At 36.2% G+C, this 19362-nt stretch overlaps 1 protein-coding gene across 4 annotated transcripts in view; it reads right to left on the bottom strand.

Annotated features, from left to right (window-relative positions):
- ABCD2 (ATP binding cassette subfamily D member 2) overlaps positions 1 to 18800 on the bottom strand; it is an 88992-nt gene extending 70192 nt beyond the window's left edge. The window contains exons 1-6 of one of the 4 annotated variants that reach the window (XM_023555334.2): positions 17862 to 18800; positions 16186 to 16366; positions 10681 to 10703; positions 5338 to 5451; positions 2148 to 2316; positions 1438 to 1532 (exon numbers count right to left, since the gene is read on the bottom strand). In XM_023555334.2, the coding sequence (XP_023411102.1) occupies positions 1438 to 1532; positions 2148 to 2316; positions 5338 to 5451; positions 10681 to 10703; positions 16186 to 16366; positions 17862 to 18800 (1521 nt within the window). Of the gene's footprint in view, positions 1 to 1437; positions 1533 to 2147; positions 2317 to 5337; positions 5460 to 10680; positions 10704 to 16185; positions 16367 to 17861 lie in introns of all 4 variants that reach the window. The other 3 variants (XM_064284390.1, XM_003405379.4, XM_064284391.1) reach the window with 3 other exon arrangements.
- Positions 18801 to 19362: the final 562 nt, after the last annotated feature.

The raw sequence follows: 19362 nt of genomic DNA, 5'->3' as shown, positions 1-19362 counted from the left end.
AGATTTGTTCATTCTTCCGGCAGTGAATGGTATAGTCAACATTCTTTGCCAACACCACAATTCAAAGGCATCAATTCTTCTTTGATCTTCCTTATTCATTGCCCAGCTTTCTCATGCATATGAGGTGATTGAAATACCGTTGCTTGGCCCAGGCACACCTTACTCTTCAAAGTGACATCTTTGCCTTTTAACACTTTAAAGAGATCATTTGCAGCAGGTTTGCCCAACGCAATATCTTTTTGATTTCCTGACTGCTGCTCCCATGGGCATTGATTATGGATCCAAGTAAACTGAAACCCCTGACAACTTCAGTATTTTCTCTATTTTTGTTGATGTTGCTTATTGGTCCAGTTGTGAGGATTTTTGTTTTCTTTATGTTGAGGTGGAATTCACACTGGAGGCTGCAGTCTTTGATCTTCATCAGTAAGTGCTTCGAGTTCTCTTCACTTTCAGCAAGCAAGGTTGTGTCATCTACATGTCGCAGGTTGTTAATGAGTCTTCTTCCAATCCTGATGCTGCATTCCTCTGCATGTAGTCCTGCTTCTCAGATTATCTGGTCAGCATACAGGTCGAATAAGTTTGGTGAAAGATACACACCTTTCCTGATTTTAAACCACTCAGTATCCCTTTGTTCTGTTCGAACGACTGCCTCTTAGTCTATGTACAGTTTCTGCATGAGCACAATTAAGTGTTCTGAAATTTCCATTCTTCACAATTTTTATTCATAATTTGTTATGAGCCACACAGTCAAATGCATTTGGATAGTCAATAAAATACAGGTAACCATCTTTATGGTATTCTCTGCTTTTAGACAAGATTCATCTAACATCAGCAATGATATCGCTCGTTCAACATCCTCTTTTGAATCCTTTTATGAATCCGGCTTGAATTTCTGAAAGTTCCCTGTCCATGCACTGCTGCAACCACTTTTGAATGATCTTCAGCAAAATTTTACTCCCATGTGATATATTAATATTAGATATGATTATTTCAAATGTAGACTAAAGATAGAGAATGTGTATTAATAGAAGTAAATTTGCTAATAACCTCTATCCTAATATTTTAGTAAATATTTTACATTAGGCTTGTATATTTTGAATAATTCCTTTAAGAAAAATACTAATAAAATTTATTTCCAGATATTAATTTCTGAGGAAATTTCCTATTTTCTCAAAAGTTACCTTGTATAGACTGTCAGTGCACTCACTGTAACTCTGATTTTCAACCTGGCAAAAAAGCAGTAGAAATCAAATTTCTCTTTCTCTTTGCTTTCTGAGGAAGTAACTGCTTCTATAATTGAGCCACTGTGCATACCTTTCTTGATTTCCCCTCCTTTCCATATGCTCCTCCAAGTATTTAACATAAGGTACATGAATTCTGAGTTGTTTTGTATTAGTGTGATGGCAACAACCAGAAGATTCTCGAATATCATCTTACTTTGAAGTTTAGCCTGGAAGCCACCACTTCTCCCGTTGGTGTAATTATGGGAACATTTTCACAAACAATTCCATGATCCACATCGATAACTTTTCCTACAAGAAATAGTTTAAGTTATAAAAGCTATCACATATTATTATTAAACAACTTAAAATACAATATAATGTAGCATAACAGATAAATTCATTATAGACATGAGTTCACAGTAATGAATCATAGAAACAAATGTAAATATATCTATATCTGAAGCAAACTTCAATGTAAATTTGGACATTCTGGCATATCTATTTGGAAAATCTTTCGCAGAAACACTATTTTATAATAATATAATGTCAACAACATAATGAGAGTAAACCTAAACTTTACCTGATACAATTCAGCATGCTTATTATAGCTATTTCTCTAAATCAACCTTTCCTACAAAAAACCTAGTGCTTTAAAAAAGAGAATTAAAACTTAGAATAACAGCATTTTGTAAAATGTGATAATCATACTTATGTTTTAAAATACAGGATATGAAGAACCAGGTAGGATTATATCTAATTTGTTAGTCATTTTTTAAAAGCAAACAACTCATCTGCCGTATATGCAGTTTCCGAAAATAATGCTAAAAATTTTATCCTAAATAAAAATAACATATATTGCTATCTTATGATTCTGCTGATAAACACTTAAATTGAGGATAAATGGAAAACACTTGAGTTTAATACCTTTGATTGGCAAGGTGTCACTGAGGGGTAATTCTATGCTAGCTCCATTCTTACTATGGTTTTCTGGCTCTTGAACAACAACAGTTCTCTTATAAATGCCTCTTTTCACTTCATCAAAGACTGAAAACATATTGTACACTCGAGCAGTATAGCCTGCTAATTCAGTGATCTAAAAAAAAACACAGAGAAACAGACTCTTACCCAAGACAGGCTATTAAACATGTAATCATGTAAGTTTCTAGATGTGACTTTAAGGATTCTATTTAATTTTACATGAGAAACAGATATCTGACACCAAAACAAGGTAGTAAAAAGCTTACCAAAGTGGCAATATAGCACAATGTCAATGTAGGTTTGATTAGAATTATAAAAAACATTAAAAAATTACTCATGTCAGAGTTCAAAATGAAATGTAAATATATCAGAGTATTAGTGAGACTTAAGGGTCTTTCAGTTAAATTTCTGATTTGGTACCAATTACATGAAAAAGTTTACTCCCAGACAATTAAAATTTTTGCGAAAGCTTAAGTTCATTCAGTGAAGCAATGAACCTCAATCTTTGGTAACTTTTTTCTATTTCATAAAAGTACACTTTTCCTTATTGTGAAATGAGTGTTCCGGGCTAAATTGATTGTCAAAATATCCCTGTTAGAAGATACTATATTGAGAGGGAGCTCAGTGAAAAGCTTCAAATCCTTTTCAGTCCAAATCCCACAATCCAGCTTTTTTTCAAGCCAAACATGATTTACATGCCCAAAGAAAACATGAAATATGAAAATTTTTTTCCTAGAAGAGATCATAGGATGAAATGAGATAAAGTTCTGCATTAGTCCATAAAGGTCAACCGAATGGTGTTCGCTCCTATCCTGCCAGCTGTCTAGTTTGGGCTGAGTCTCCTACCGTTTTTCTATTAATGAAAACACCTTGTTATCAGGGGACTGTGAAAGGTGACTTATCTATCAAAACTAGCCTTCTAAGTGAAAAGGAAACCACGAAGACCACTCCCTTATAGAAATATTTACTAGGAAATTGGTACCAATAAGCAAGGCAGGCTTCGAATAAATACCTTTTAAGTAATGAAGTATAGAATAATACAACAACGCTGACACTCAGGTTTTCATGTGTGCAAAAATAAGCAGTAAATAAAAAAAAAAATTTTTTTTTTTTTTAAATGAGTAGGCATTATTTTTTAAAGCCTTCTATAATATGTCTCTACTGAGTGAGTGGTCTGTAATTATGCTAGTATTTCACTTCTACATGTTATTGTTATGGCCATTTAAAGGCTAATTTCTAAAATGCTATCTAGAAGAACTTCCTGAGTTCCCAAGGAGAGGAGACTATAGCTAACAATTAACAAAATCCAGGTTAAATAGAAACCTGGGTAAATATATTTGCATAGGAAAAAAAAAAAAAAAAAACTACACATTCTAAAACCAAAAGTAGAGGTCAAATAAAGAAAAGACAGGCAGCGATGAGTTAGTGGAATGAGATTGGGGGCCAGGGAGGGAAGGGGTGCCTGAAAAAAACTGAGAATATGCCTGTGGACAGATTACTTTGGGATACAAGACAGGGAATTTTCCCTGGGACCTTAACTCTAAAAAGGAACCTTGGTCCCTCTGGAGCTAGTGGAGAAGGCATGATACTTTCATGTACTATCACAGCAGTAATAAGATTCTTTAGAAATAAACATTCTATGATTCAAAGTACATTCAGGCAAAACAAAGGAAAACACAATCATTTGTTGAATTGGAGACAATCTGGAAAAACTAATTCATGCAAAGTATTTAAATGTGAGACAACAAACTCTTGATTTGTCATTTAATCTTAACAATTTATTACATCAAAAAACCTATCCCAAAGACTATATCTCCAAGCTATCAAAACTATTATTTGAAAAGTTTCTAAAAATGTAGCTGTTTTCACTATATGGTCCTAAATAATTGGTTTTATTTAAAAAAAAACAAAAAACAAAAAACTTGATTCAATAAATCAGTTGTTATGGACTGAAAAGTTCTGTCAACAAATCATAAAATTTCTAACTTTTTTATATGGTTTATTCACAGTTGACTTAACAGGCAGCTAAATTTATCACAGTGCTCCAGCAATTTATACTGATATAAATGCCACAACAGTAATTAATATTGGTGAGAATGACTGTCCATGGGAATATTATACAATATCTGGATTGAAAAAAGTGACTTTCAAGCTTAAACCTGAGATATCTACAGATTTTAACAGAATTCTTTCAATAAATGCTTACTGACTATATACTATATTCCAAGCATTAACATGGATATTGGGAATATAAAGATGAGTAAGACAGTCCCTGATTTCAACGAGCTTAGGGTTAGGTGCAGAAGATAGAGAATTATAATGCGGCAAAGTACCCCATGTACTGTGAACACAGGGAAGGAACACCCAAAACTCCTCAGGGAAGGTGACAGGAGGGTAGAATAGCAAGATTTTGTATGCAGTTGATAAGGCTTGAATTGTCATGAAGATAAGTACAAGTTTACAAGTATGTTACTAACAATATTCCAACCCGTTGCCGTCAAGTGGACTCCAATTCATATAGACCCTATAAGACAGAGCAGAACTGCCCCATACAATTTCTACAGCTGCAGTCTTTGCAGAAGCAGGCTGCCACATCTTTCTCCCGTTGAGCAGCTGGTGGGCTCAAACCACTAACCTTTAGGTTAGTAGACGAGCACTTAACCACTATGCCACTGGTGTTCCTTACTAATTAGCTAACATTTATTGTGCTTAATGTGTACTAAGCATTCTATGTGTATTTACTTTCAACAGGTCTACAAAGTCATTGCTATCATTATCCCCACTTTACAGATGATGAAACACAGACACAAACACTTTAAGGCACTCGATCACGGACATGTAATTTGTAAATACTGCAACAAGAAATCTTGGCACTTTTTGGTTCCACAGTTCACAACTAAGGAAGATTTTATTTAAATTTTTAAGTTAAAAACAGACAAAAACGAATAACTAATAGTGTAAAAATTCAAGGGTATTAGCAGCAAAATATTTGGAAGTTGTTGCCTTTAATCTTGAAGACATTCTTTGCAATTGTTACTAAAGAAATGTTTGCAAAATCCTAAGTATATTTGGTAATTTACATTTTGCCTGATTTTGTATAAATTATTTTGATCAAATTGACAAAAAATACAAATACCTCTTTGTATGAAGACATAATTCTTTCAATAGCATCAGCTCCAGAGGCCAATAAATTTCGAGCAGTGGTAAAGGCTTCTGTCCGTTCACTAACCATAGCTTGTTTCTGGCCATCCTCTAAATCTAAAAGCAATTACAAAACAATTGAGTTTTTTCAAGTAGCCAAATGCTTAATTTTATACAAATTAAATCGTGGCTAAAACAATCACATATTACCTTCTAATTAGTATCAGCAACCTCCTAAAAATATAATGTTATTAAAAATACACTTCATGTGCCAGATCTTCTTTAAAGCTTTCTTTGATTACTTTTCTAGAAGATTTAGAACAATTAAATCTATAGGAAGGAGACTATTTTCATTTAGCATTCTTTCAATGCATTCCATATCCAACTTCTTGCCATTATTATAGCTGATCTGAACAACAAAATACTTTAACTTGAGTTTAAGCAAACATTGCCGGTGTAGTTTCTTTAAAAGAAATGGAAATTGCTCACCCTTATAATCTAAACTTGGTCCACCTGTCTCGACAAACCATTACCCTACAGTCCAAGATCAAGAAGGAATTTGAAGAAGGAGATAATAATACAGCTTCTTCTGAAAATTCATGTCTCTTCCGAAAGACTAAATTCCCTGAGGGTCAAGACTGTGAGTTTTATTCTTTATTTCCAGTACTTAGCATAGCATCTAGCACATAGTACTCCTTAGCATGTATTGAATGGATGGACGGATGGTTGGATGAATGGATGGATGGATTGGTGGGTAGATGTATAGATAAAAATTCTAAATTACTGTCAATGCAGAATTATGACTAAAAGTTAGGAGTCAACATCAGCCTGCAACTGGCAGAACTAGATGGTGTCTGGCTACCATCAATGACTGCTCTGAGAAGAAACAGAACAAAGAATCCCTAATGGAGTGGGAGAACAGCGGGACGCAGACTTCAAATTCTCATAAAAAGACCAGCCTTAATGGTCTGACTGAGACTGGAGGGACCCCAGAGGCCATGGCCCCCAGGCCCTCTCTAAGCCCAAGACTGAAACCATTCCCAAAGCCAACTCTTCAGGCTGTAAGACAGAAAATGATACTGGTGAGGCGTGAGCTTCTTGGCCCAAGTAGACACATGAGACTATGTGGGCAGTCTGTGTTTGGAGGGGAGATGAGAAGGCAGGGGGGAAAGGAGCTGGTTGAGTGGACACGGGGAATACAGCATGGAGAGGAGGAATGTGCTGTCACATTAGGGGGAGAGCAGCTAGGGTTACATAGCAAGGTGTGTATGTGTTTTTGTATGAGAGACTGATTTGATTCGTAAGCTTTCACTTAAAGCCCAATAAATAAACAAACAAAAAAAAATTTAGGAGTCAGACTAAGTTTGAATCCAGACTCTACTACCCACTGGTTATGTGACCTAGGGTAAACCATTTATCCTCTCTAAAACTATTTTCTCATCTGTTAGATGAGGGAAATAACAGTGCTATCTCAAACAACCCTGCCTAAAAGGGCTGTTGTGAGGCTTAAAGGTGAAATACAAATGAAGTATTAGCGCATTACATGGTCCATGGTAAGTGCTCTAAATGTCAGCTATTATTATTTTCTTTAGTAATTACTGCTATTATTGTATACATAAGCAAATTTAGTGTTGTTCTTCAAAATTATTTTCTCCAGGCCATGACTTTAACCTTTCCATCAAATTGATTCTCTACCCATTCCTTCTATAAATTATCTCCAAAGTAATAAATTAAATGTTGTAAATTAATAAAGAAATTAGCAACAAAATAAGATAGCAGTAGGTCCATTTTGGTATTTCTCCCTGATTTATCTCAATGTAAAGGTTTTTTTCCCCCTATAACAATGCAAATACATAACTTGTGTCCTGATATGACTACAAGATATGTTCAGATTGAATTACTTATAGGCAGCTCAGCTAGATTTTTTTAAAGGGATTCATGTATCACATAAGGTAAAATCCACCTAACGTATTTACTGAGCACCTATCTGGATGTGCTGTGGCAAGGAACTATGGTACATACAGCAACAAATGTGACTCAGACTCTTCCATTAGGAGGCTTACAGTCCGGTAGGAGAGAGAAGACAAGTTCCCAAACAACTAAACAGGGCAGCCTATATGATGACAGGCTTTGAGGGAAGCCATGGTGACCACATACAATTTTGATAGGTCACAAGTGTAGCACGGCACAGAGAAGGGAAATTTCAACCAATGTTTGAACACTAAACAGGCTACATAGTATGGGTTGGTGTCAGGCACTGATTTCATTGAGTATCAAAATCACCATAAGTTCATGGTTACCTTTTATAATATGACCCACCCACTCTTAGCCCTATTAACAATCACTGTTCTATGGAACTGCCATTAGGATGCGTGCACTGAAGAAGGAAAAAGAAAAGGCTGATGAGCACTCGTGTAAGTGAGGAGCAAAAGATACGATTAGATACGTAGACTGGAACCAGAATGTAGGTAACTTTAATATGTGATGAAATTTAGGTAAACACAAAAAAAGTACCATGGAACCATTGTCTCAGGGAACATCTAGCTCAATTGACATAACATAGTTTATAAAGAAAATGCTCTACATTCTACTTTGGTGAGTAGCATCTGGGGTCTTAAAAGCCTGTGAGCAGCCATCTAAGATACTCCACTGGTCTCACCTCTTCAGGAGCAAGGAAGAATGAAGAAAACTAAACATACAAGGTAAAGATTCGTCCAAATGACTAATGGACCACATCTACTACTATGGCCTCCACCAGGCTGAGTCCAGTACAGCTAGATGGTGCCCAGTTACCACCATGGATTGCTGTGACAGAGATCACAACAGAGTGTCCCAGAAAGGGCTGGAGAAAAATGTAGAATAAAAATTATAACTCACAAAAAAAGACCAGACTTACTGGCCTGACAGAGACTGGAGAAACCCTGAGAGTTGACCCCCAGACACCCTTTTGGCTCAGTAATGAAGTCACTCCCGAGGTTCACCCTTCAGTCAAAGATTAGATAGGCTCATAAAACAAAATAAGACTAAAGGGGCACACCAGCTCAGGGGCAAAGACTAGAAGGCAAGAGGGGACAAAAAGCTGGTAATAGGAAACCCAAGGTCTAGAACGGAGAGTGCAGACATGTTGTGGGGTTATTAACCAGTGTTATAAAACAATACATGTGCTAACCATTTAAAGAGAAACTAGTTTGTCCTGTAAACCTTCATCTAAAGTACAATTAAAAAACAAAAGTGCCATGGACTTCTCAGCATGCTACCAAAATAGTGAACTGGAATCAGTTAAAGCACCCCAAATAATTTTGGCTCATAGAAAATCTGGCTAATAACTAAAATAGTTATGGAATTTTATGAATTGAAGTCAAAAAAGGTTTGGAAAGTAATTTTCATTGACAGCCTCTGTTAAGAAGAAAAAACACTAGTGCGGAATGACTGGTGTTTGATATGGCACGGTAATTTCCATGTCACTGTGGCATGTTAAGGCCTATTAGATTTTTGTCACGCTTTTAACAATAAAAAAATGAAGCGCTCCCACAGATTTCATGTGACTTTTATTCTACTGGTTGTGCTTTGGCAGGTACCGTGAGAGCAGTGCCAGTAATATTTTGTCATGCATACGACAGCCAACTGCCTGACCTCCAGGACAAGGCCAGATTCCTTGGTGTCAGAGATATAAATCCATGACCTAAAATACTCACGTACTTTGCAATTTGGGTCAACACATTTTACTTTCCTCACCAAATGTTTAAAACGATATTTTGTCAAAAGGTCTTCATTGAAGGATTTAACCCTTATCATTATAGCTGTTCACTTTACTGCTACATGTGACCTGTGATAAAAATGTAAGTATATGCTGAAACACAGTCACATCTGCTGCTATTTGACTGAAAAGGTGAGAAAGAATTTAAAAACCAAGACTATTCCTTTGTACTTTTTTCCTCTGGTATTACAACCTAAGTTTATTTCTTATACTTATATTTTTATATCTGTCACTTTCACATCTCAGCAAAAACATATGTCCTTATCTACCTCACACCAAATACAAAAACCAATTCTAGATGGATTTAAGATCTGAATGTGAAATGAAAAACCAGTAAGATTTCTAGAAGACAAAATAGGAGAATATCTTTATGACCCTGGGTTAGGCAAATATTTCTTAAAAAAACACAGGACATAAAATCACTAACCAAAAAGACAAAGGCTGATAGATTGATAAACTAGAATATATTAAACTTACAAACTTCTCTTAGACACCATTATGAGAGTGAAAAGGCAAGATACAGTGGGAAAAGATGTTTTTATATGTGTATGTGTGTGTGTGTGTATGTACATATATACATACGTGTGTATAGGAAGCTCTGGTGGTGTAGAGCTTAAGAGCCATGGCTGCTAATCAAAAGTCTGGCAGTTTGAATCCACTAGGCGCTCCTTGGAAACCCTATGAGGCAGTTCTACTCTGTCCTGTAGGGTCACTGTGCATTGGAATTGACTTGATGGTAATGGTAACAGGATGTGTGCCTATGCATATATATATACATACACACACGTATATATATATACACACACACACACACCCTGACAAAAGACCCATACTAGAACACATAAGAACACTTACAAATCAACAGGAAAAATCAAATAATCCAATTTAAACAAGAGCAAAAGATTCAACGCCATATCACAACAAAGGATATTCAAATGGCCAACTAGCAAATGAAAAATGCTTAATTTCATTAGTTATCAGTTTTTGGGTTATCAGAGAAATGCAAATTAAAACCACAATGAAGTACCATTCACACTTATACGAGAATTGCTAAAATGAAAAAAGACTGACAAGATTAAATATTGACAAGAACATGGGGGCAACTAGAACTTTAATACACTGCTTGTGGGAATATAAATTGGTAGAACGTCTTTGGAAAACTGTTTTACAACATCTACTAAAGCTGACCATATGCATACCCTATGATCTAGTAGTCCTACTCCTAAGTAAATATCCACAGAAAGGCCTATATGCACCAAAAGGTATGTACAAAAATGTTCACAGCAGCACTATTTCTAATACCTCCCCCCCAAATGGATACAATGCAAATGTTTAAACTGAATAAACTGCTGTAGTCATACAATGGAATACTACATAGCAATAAATGAACGAGAAACACACCCTATAATACAAATGGATCTCAGAAGCATAATGTTGACTGAAAGAAGCCAGTCACAAGAGAGTAAACTAGCTACTGTTGAGTTGATCCTGACTCATGATGACCCCATGTGTCTCTTGTGTGTTAGAGCAGAACTGTACTTCATAGGATTTTCAATGGCTGATTTTTAGGAAGTAGATGACTAGGACTTTCTTCTTAAGCACCTCTGGGCAGATTCTAACCTCCCACCTTTTGGTTAGTAGCCAAGGGTGTTTACTCTTTGCACCACCCAGGGACTTCCACAAAAGAGTACATATGGTGTAATACCACTTATATAAAGTTAAAAAACCAGAAACTACAAATTGATGGTGAGAGGGTCAGTGTAACAATTACCTTTATTGTGGAGGAAGGAGATAAGACGGAGACAAACAATAGAGCCTTCTGGGGTGCTGGTAAGGTTCTGTTTCTTAGGAGAAGTCATTAAGTGGATGTGTTAACTCTGTGACACATCACTGAGAGGTACACTAGTAATTGTTCCTTGCTGGCACATGTGCTTTACTTCAAAAAGTATAGCTATTTAAATGCACAGCTAATTACAGCTTAGAAAGTATACCTTTGATATGTATTATGACTTCTATATTAATTGGCCAACCAAAACCAAACCCATTGACATCAAATTGATTCTGACTCATTGTGACCCTATAGGACAGGGTAAAAACTGCCCCATAGGGTTTCCAAGAAGCAGGTGGTGGGTTTGAACTGCTGACCTTTTGGTTAGCAGCTGAGCTCTTAATCACTATACTACCAGGGCTCCATTAATTGGCTAAGAGAAGGGTAATTATATCCAAATTGACCCACAATGTAATATACTTCAATAATTTGGTATTGGAATATGAGGTATAATAATATAGCAGGACCTATAGATATAATCTCATTGGAAGAACATCTTACTAGGGTGCAGGCAGGGCTTCATTCCAGTCCACTAGTAACATCTCTCAGTTGTTACTTTGATGCTCCACCTCACAATCACAGATCACCAACATGCAGACACTATCGGCAGTGCTAGTAGCTTAGATGCACTCTGTCCTACCTGCTAGGTGACATCTCTGAGTAGTGCAAACTGTTAAGTCCTAGACTACTAGCTGAAAGGTTGGTGGTTCGAACCCATGCAGAGATCCCTTGGAAGACAGGCCTGGTGATCCTGGTGATTTGCTTCTGAAAGGTCACAGCCTTGTAAACCCTATGGAGTAGGGTTCATGCATACATGGTGTCTTAGTTATCTAGTGTTGCTATAGCACAAATATCACAACTGGATGGCTTTAACAAACAGAAATTTATACTCTCACATTCTAGGAGGCTAGAAGTCTGAATTCCGGGTGCTGGCTCCAGGGGAAGGCTTTCTCTCTTTCTGCCATCTCTGGGCAAATGTCTTTGTCATCAATCTTCCCCTGATCTAGGAGCTTCTCAGCACAGGGACCCTGGGTCCAAGGGACACGCTCCCTCCTGGTTCTTCATTCTTGACGGCACGAGGTCCCCCTGTCTGCCTGCTCGCTTCTCTCTCTTGTATCTCAAAAGAGACTGACTCAAGACACACCTAGTCTTGTGGATTGAGTACTGTCTCATTAACATAACTGCCTCTAATCCTGCCTCATTAACATCATAGAGGTAGGGTTTTCAACACATAGGAAAACCACATCAGATGATAAAATGGTGAACAATCACACAATACTAGGAATCATGACCTAGCCAAGTTGACACACATTTTGAGGGGACATAATTCAATCCATAATACATGGGGTCACCATGAATCACAATTGACTCCATGGCAACTAACAGCAGGTGGCTGTGATAGGTATGGCAGGAGGGACCTATAAGTAGCTTTGCCTGGCCTTGCCAGAGCTGTTCCTGATATAAAGAGAAAAAATGTGGGCTGCTAATAGTAACAATAGAGATTATAGCTGTCAGGTAACTATTTTCTTCACATAATTTGTTCTTCTCTTAATACAAAGCAAGAAAAAAAAGAGGAGGGAGCAATATCTTTTAAAAAATGACATTAATATATACATATTAACTATTTCAATGTCTCTTTTTCAACCATTTGGTACCAGTAATTACCTAGTCTCAAACTAACTTATGTTCCTTATAGAATCAGTTCCAATATAGTTAACATGGAGGCAGTTTATGGTACAGTAGAAAAAAAGCAGTGCACTAGGAGTGAGATAGTGTATCTTCCATTCTTGGTACTTCCACTAATCAACTACGTGACTTAAGACAAAACTTTAGACCTGCCTGGGCCTCTAGAGAAGCACTGATGGCGCAGTAGTTAAGAACTATGGATGCTAATCAGAAGGTCAGCAGTTGGAATCCACCAGCTGTTCCTTGGAAACCCTACGGGGCAGTTCTACTCTGTCCTAAAGGGTCTCTCTGAGTTGGGATGACTTGAAGCTTCTCTTCTGATGTGAAAATGGCATGATTCCATATGCAATTCTTAATGTGAACTTGAATATAAACATAGCCCTGTCCTTACCTAAGATTTCCTTTGGTGTTGCAGGTGGATGGTACAGTAAATCTACTATAGAAATATTTTTCTTTTCCCCTCCTCCCCCCAAAATTATACAGTTTCTTCCTCCTATCTGCATTTTCACCTCGACTTCCGAACCACTTTCAAATGCCTTGCTCCTTTCACAAGAACAACAATAACCATATCAGCAAACATCGATTGAGTATTTCCTGTAAACCAGTCGTAAGTTAGTACGCAGAGAGCCAGCACTTGAAGCCAGGTAATCTGACTTCATAGCTCACGCGGTAAGAATACAATAAATATACACAATTGCTTCTACCTAAGTATTTGCCAAGTACTGTGTCAAAGCACATTAAACATATCTAGTTTCATAACCAAACTTAGAAAGATATATAATATCATCACTGTATTTAAGATAAGGAAACTGAAGCATATAGTTTATGTAATTTTCCCAAGGATAAACCAAACCAAACCAAACCTGTTGCCAAAGCTGATTCCCACTCATGGCAATCCCGTATTTAAAAACAGAATAAAACTGCACTCCGTAGGATGTTCACAGCCATAAACTTTTGGAAGCAAATCGCCAGGCCTTTCTTACAAGGCACCTCTGCGTAGGTTAAAACCTCTAACATTTTGGCTGGGAGTTGAACACTTAACCATTTGCACCACCCAGGGACTGTATTATTAAGTAGCAGAGCCATGATTTGGCTCTTTATTCTTTTCCTTTCCTCTATGCTACGTTTTCCCTGATTTTTCTTCGCTAGTCCTCTCTTGTTTACCCATTTTTCCACTTCTTTTTGCTTTAAAATATTATAGTATTAGGCACTTAATTCATTTCTAACATAAGGGACACTCAGGGGATAATGTAAATTAAGAATTAAGTCAAGGTTAGAATATATGCAATGTAATTCCAAGACCTAATTTTGAAGATACATAATTTCCTGAAAATTAAAATGAAATTATTTTGTCTGAGTAAATTGGTAACTCAGAATTTTCATGCATTAAGTCATTACAGGTCATATATATTTAGTAAATATATACATATGCATACATACAAACATATGCAGGAACCTTAGAAATAATAATGTTGAGGCATACTTTCAAAATAATGTTCTATCATCTCAATTCATTTTTTGTTCTATGAAATTCTTATATTGCTTTTTTTGTATCAAAATTTTCTTTTGAAAAGAAGCTTTAAGACATTCAAAGTTTTACTTGCATCAATTTGATTATTATAATTTCAATCTAAAATTTTAATGTTTAATATTTTTCAGAATTTGTATGATTTATTTTTATACATCTTATTGCATCATCTACAGAAGTAAGTTTGTTAGATTCTTTGCATATATTGTTTACTTCTTACTGGTCTCTGTAGAGTTAATTTGTCACCATTAATAGCTGTATTTTCTCTGTTTTATGTTGAATACTCCAGGGTATTCTAATAAGATCAGTTGCTTGTAAGCACTGACTAAGAAAACTACACCCTAATCTTGTCATTTGGGTTGCCTCATTATATTTTATAAAAGAAACTTTTAAAATATCCACGTGCTTAAGAGGGATTCAATTTGGCCACATTTCTTAGTAAAACTAATCTTAAATCCATAGGCTTTTAAGTGCCTTTTTAAAAATACTTTTAAAAAAGTAGTTTCTTTTATTATCAAAGGATTAAGTCTAAAAATACTAAAATTACTAAAACACTAAATTACCAAAAATGCTTTTTCAATGTAAATGTTTTAAAAGTAAGTTTTAAAGTATATTGATTTGACTTTTCAATGGTCTAAATACACTGTCCATTCAACAGTTGAGTTTTAAGGTACTTACCACAAAGACTGATAAATATTAATGAACTAAATTCAATCATTTTAGGTTATGAATGACTAAAATTTGACAAGTATTTTTTGTAAGAATTGATTAAAGCAGTGATGTCTCAAAATATCAAAGCATATTGTATTTTTTACTTGTTTTATTAGATCACTTCAAACAACTATTAACCCTTAATTCTATACCAAAAATAACTGTAAAATAGTGTGAATTCCATTACATTATTGCTAATGTTGCCTTTTGTTTTCCAGGTAATACATTGTCACCATGAATCAAGAACATACTCTGTGCTTTATAAACACCATTCTATTTAATCATCACAACAACCCTCTGAAGTAGCCATTCTGTTTCCATTTTACAGATCAGGGAACTGAGGCTTACAGAGTTTAATTAACATGACTAAAAGGATACAGGTAGTCAGTGAGGGAGCCAAAATTTGAACCAAGCTCTGTCTCACTATAAAGCCCATGCTTTTGTCTAGTCATTCAGCAATAAGGCCAATTTTGGTCAAGTGGTTTTTAAGGAGAGACAGAAAGAGAGGTTTTATTTGGGGGTAACAGATGAAAATGCTGCTTTTTCAATTAACTCCTTTCTGTCCTTGTCAATTAAGACCCTTAACTCTCACCTCAAGTTTTACACAATCTTTTAACATTGTCCTTTTCAACTCTTTTTCTTAGTTATCCCAAAGGATGAAAAATATTGGTAAAAACTCTTCAAACACTGACAGGATCATATTAAATGCCTGCAATTTAACAATCCCCACCCCAACACCACCATAAAATCATACTATACAGGCAATTACCTGCATTACCTATAAGTAAACAAGACCTTGCTTCATGACACCGAGCACTCCCTGAAACAACAGTCATGGTTTCCTAGTGTCATCAACCAACTCTTGAAATCACACACCAGGGCAAATTCAGTTACAGAATATTTATAGACTAAATGCCTGCGATGTGCAGAACGGAAGTGTTTGGTTGTTTATGACACATAGGAAGAGGTTATGTTATATTCTTTCTGAAGGTATTAATTTGTTTTGAGTTTAAGTATAAACTAGAGAATCTTTCTATATTAAGCAATATAATTAAAACTGCTCAAAGTCAACTCCCAGAAACACTGCATCAGGGATCTGTGAAATATCTCTGAACTGGAAAGATCATTTGAGCTACTTGTCTCCTTCCTTCATATTACTGGTCTTATTAACTGGACTTTTAACTGGGCTTTGCAAAGTTTGCCATTGTTTCTGACCATTAAGAACTACAGACTAATGGCTATATACACAGTTTCATTTACACAAAACTAGCAGCACATCTTCAAGAGAAACAATCTTAAACATATTTTTAAGATTGAACATAAATGTCCTTACCACCATCTGCAAAGCCAGTTGCAGTGATAATAGGTACAGCCACCATAATTAGTCCACTGCTGCTCCAAACATACTTCATCAAAAACTGCTCTATCATCACATACCACAAACGTTTGGATAAAATGAGGTTCATCTGATCCGCTAAAGCTTTGTAACTTTTCTGGAGTTGCTTCATTTCTACCTATAGAGGGAAAAGAAGATAAGAATTAACCCAGCACAAGTTATAGATATTGTGTGTGTGAGGGCTTCCTTTAAAGAGATGTATATATTATTTCATTTTTCTTAATATATTGAGTATTATCTATGATTCTATCAATAAATACAGATTACTATCAGAATTATGCATTATTATTTTCATCACATCTGTGTAACTAAAAACAACTTTTGCCACTTACCAAATATATTGTTAAACATAAAACACATATGTGTTTTATAATTAATTTCAAAATTATAAGAATTATAAGGCATTAAAATTAAATCATACACTATAAGATATGAGTAAACAATGTTAGAACCTTATCCTTCTTGAACACACCAAAAATGTCTGAAAACAGACACTTGACACATACATATGTAATTTGATGCCACTTTTGAACTGACTCAATTTACTGGATTTTTGTGTTTTATGCAAGAAGCCTATAGTACACTATAATTTACATTGCTGAGTGCAGTGATTCAAGAAAAATAACAAATCAATACGATTACTATAATATCTGAGGTCAATTTTAAAGTAGGGATTCTAAATGTGCTTTGATTTTTCTTCAGGTTGGTACTGTTATAAAAAAAACTTTGACAATTACTGATCCTTCAAAAATTATTCTCTTTGGTGATCAAAATACTATCCTTAATTTTAGAATACCTTAACATTTTATTTGCTAATTCATTTGTATTATTTCAGGTGCATCACCTTTACGATTTCTGTCATATTTAATATTCATAAGTTACCTTTGCACACTAGTAGTTTATGTAATTGGGTTAACTATTTTAGGAACCTACTTAATGTTGAAAATCTTTAATATTTAAAAACAATATTCTGAAAGTCCTTTTATCCCTCTCCCCGTTTATTCTCTAACCTCAGCTTTTCCCTCAAAAAACAGAGTATTTGTGTCAAAATATGGTGCTGAACGTGAACCAAGAGTAATGTAAATACCATTTTGTGGATGACCTCCTGCGCTTCTTAGCGCTGAAGACACTCCATCATTGACTAGTTGTGCAAAATCTGTCAAAACTGTCTTCTATGCTTTTTCCCCCTCTTGAAAAACAAAGGAATGACAACAACAAACACTACTCTAAATTTTTCATTTGAATCGAACAGGGCTTACTCTGCGTTTCTAAATATATTTTTTCTTCTAACGCTTTAGGACTACCTACTAAATTAGGATTTAAGTTTTAAGAAAACGCTTTAGAGGGAATTCTGAGTCTATCTGGGTAACTGAGGCTAAGCAGGCTGATTTTTAGAGTCATGAAACTTTAGAAAAATTTACACTGTATAATTCTTTAACAGCTTGTGATTAAAAAGGGTAATGAAGCATATAGTTTAATACAAGCTTAAATGTCATAGAAATCTACAACGAAAAAGAAGTGGGTCCATCAACAGTACAACAGATGGTATCTAGCACTGCAGTGGCAGCTTGAACAGTTTCATATTTCACTCATTACCTTAATTTCTAGCTTACCTTATGTCCTCTGTAAAAGGCAATTTCTTCCACATTGGCTATAATTCTGGAGTGTACATACCGCAAATAACCTTTCCTATGAGCTTCTTCGGCCACCAATTTACCAAATTTGGGAGAGCAGGCTTTCAACACTTTGGCAGTGGCATACACCACAAGCCCTGCTAATAGGGTGGGCCCAATTGGGCTTGCTCCTCTCGATGTAGCAGTCTGGATGAGTGTATAGGAGGTCAGGATTACATCTAAAATGGGTTTGGTCAGATTGGAATACAAGTGAGCCACAGACTGGGCGAACATCATAATATCCTCCGTAAGAGACTGGTCAGGGTTTGCCAGTCTCCCATCCATATTGATAACCTTATAATAAGTCTGATTGGTAAAATAGGTTTCATAGGCATGGTCTACTAGGCGAGTTCTGAAGGCCAAAGCCAGTTTGCACTCCAGGTATCTTATCGCACTGTTGACGAAAGTGGCAGGGATGGCAATCATAAGCCACTTGATTAGTTTGATGATGAAAGTCCAAGGCTTCTTTTCCACAATGCTTTTCACGATTTTTCCATCCAGACGAGCCACATATATAGATAGAAAGGTTCTTGAGATAAGAGCCACTGAGTGGAGGCAGAGCCACCCTGTTTCAGTGGTCACAACTTTTGGAAAGAGAATTTTTCTAAGTTCTAGTAGCTGTTTAAAAAAATCTGCATTCACTCCAGGCGAAGGTGTTTTACAAGTGGTCTCGGTGCAATGCAGTGTTTGTCTGTTCTCTGCAGCTGGATAAGCTTCTTTTTTCTTCCTGTGGCTGGGTTGCTTTAAACGCTTGCCAATGATAGGATAGAGGGTTTTCAGAGCATATGCCGCAGCCAGCAGGCAGGCAGCCCTCTTAGCAGCAGTCGATCTGGTGGTCCATTTGACCCGATCAGCTGCTGCATTTAGCATATGTGTCATTTTCCCAGCTACGCAAATCGGCTTCAAAAAGAATTGGTTTTAAAAGATCATGCTCCTCGGGAATTCTCAGCAAATGTTTCAGAAAGTCCTACAGTGTTCCACAGTCTGCAGCATCTCTCCTCTTCTGTTTTTTATTTTGTTCTGCTGTGGCAGATGCAGCAGGACTCAGACTCCAGTGCATTTACTGGGGATGATTCCCTCAGAAGCTCGAACTGCACCAAGCCGCCCCAAGCTCCTCCCTCCCAGGCTCTTCATTGGCTGTGAGGGCGGTGGGACCTTGAAATCCTCGCTGTTTCCCTTTGAACCTTGAAAATAAGGAAAGAGAAAAACGAGTTACAGCCTTAAACACGAGTTCGGAGAGTTAAATGGCTATTTTTGGAGAGGTCGATTCAGGGCGCTGGTGTCGAACAAAACCTGCCCTAGCTACTGAGCATGCTCAGCGTCACTTAAAATCCTCGCAAAGTTTCAGAATATACATCACTTCTCTAAGGTTTTAGAAGATACCACAAGGGGAACAGCAAACAAAAAGGGAGGTTTCCAAGAGCTATACTGAGATAGGCAG

Source organism: Loxodonta africana, chromosome 4 (genome assembly GCF_030014295.1).
Source record: "Loxodonta africana isolate mLoxAfr1 chromosome 4, mLoxAfr1.hap2, whole genome shotgun sequence".
NCBI classification, from domain to species: Eukaryota; Metazoa; Chordata; class Mammalia; order Proboscidea; family Elephantidae; genus Loxodonta; species Loxodonta africana.
Note: the sequence above shows the minus strand (reverse complement) of the source record. Positions and strands in the feature narration are given on the sequence as shown.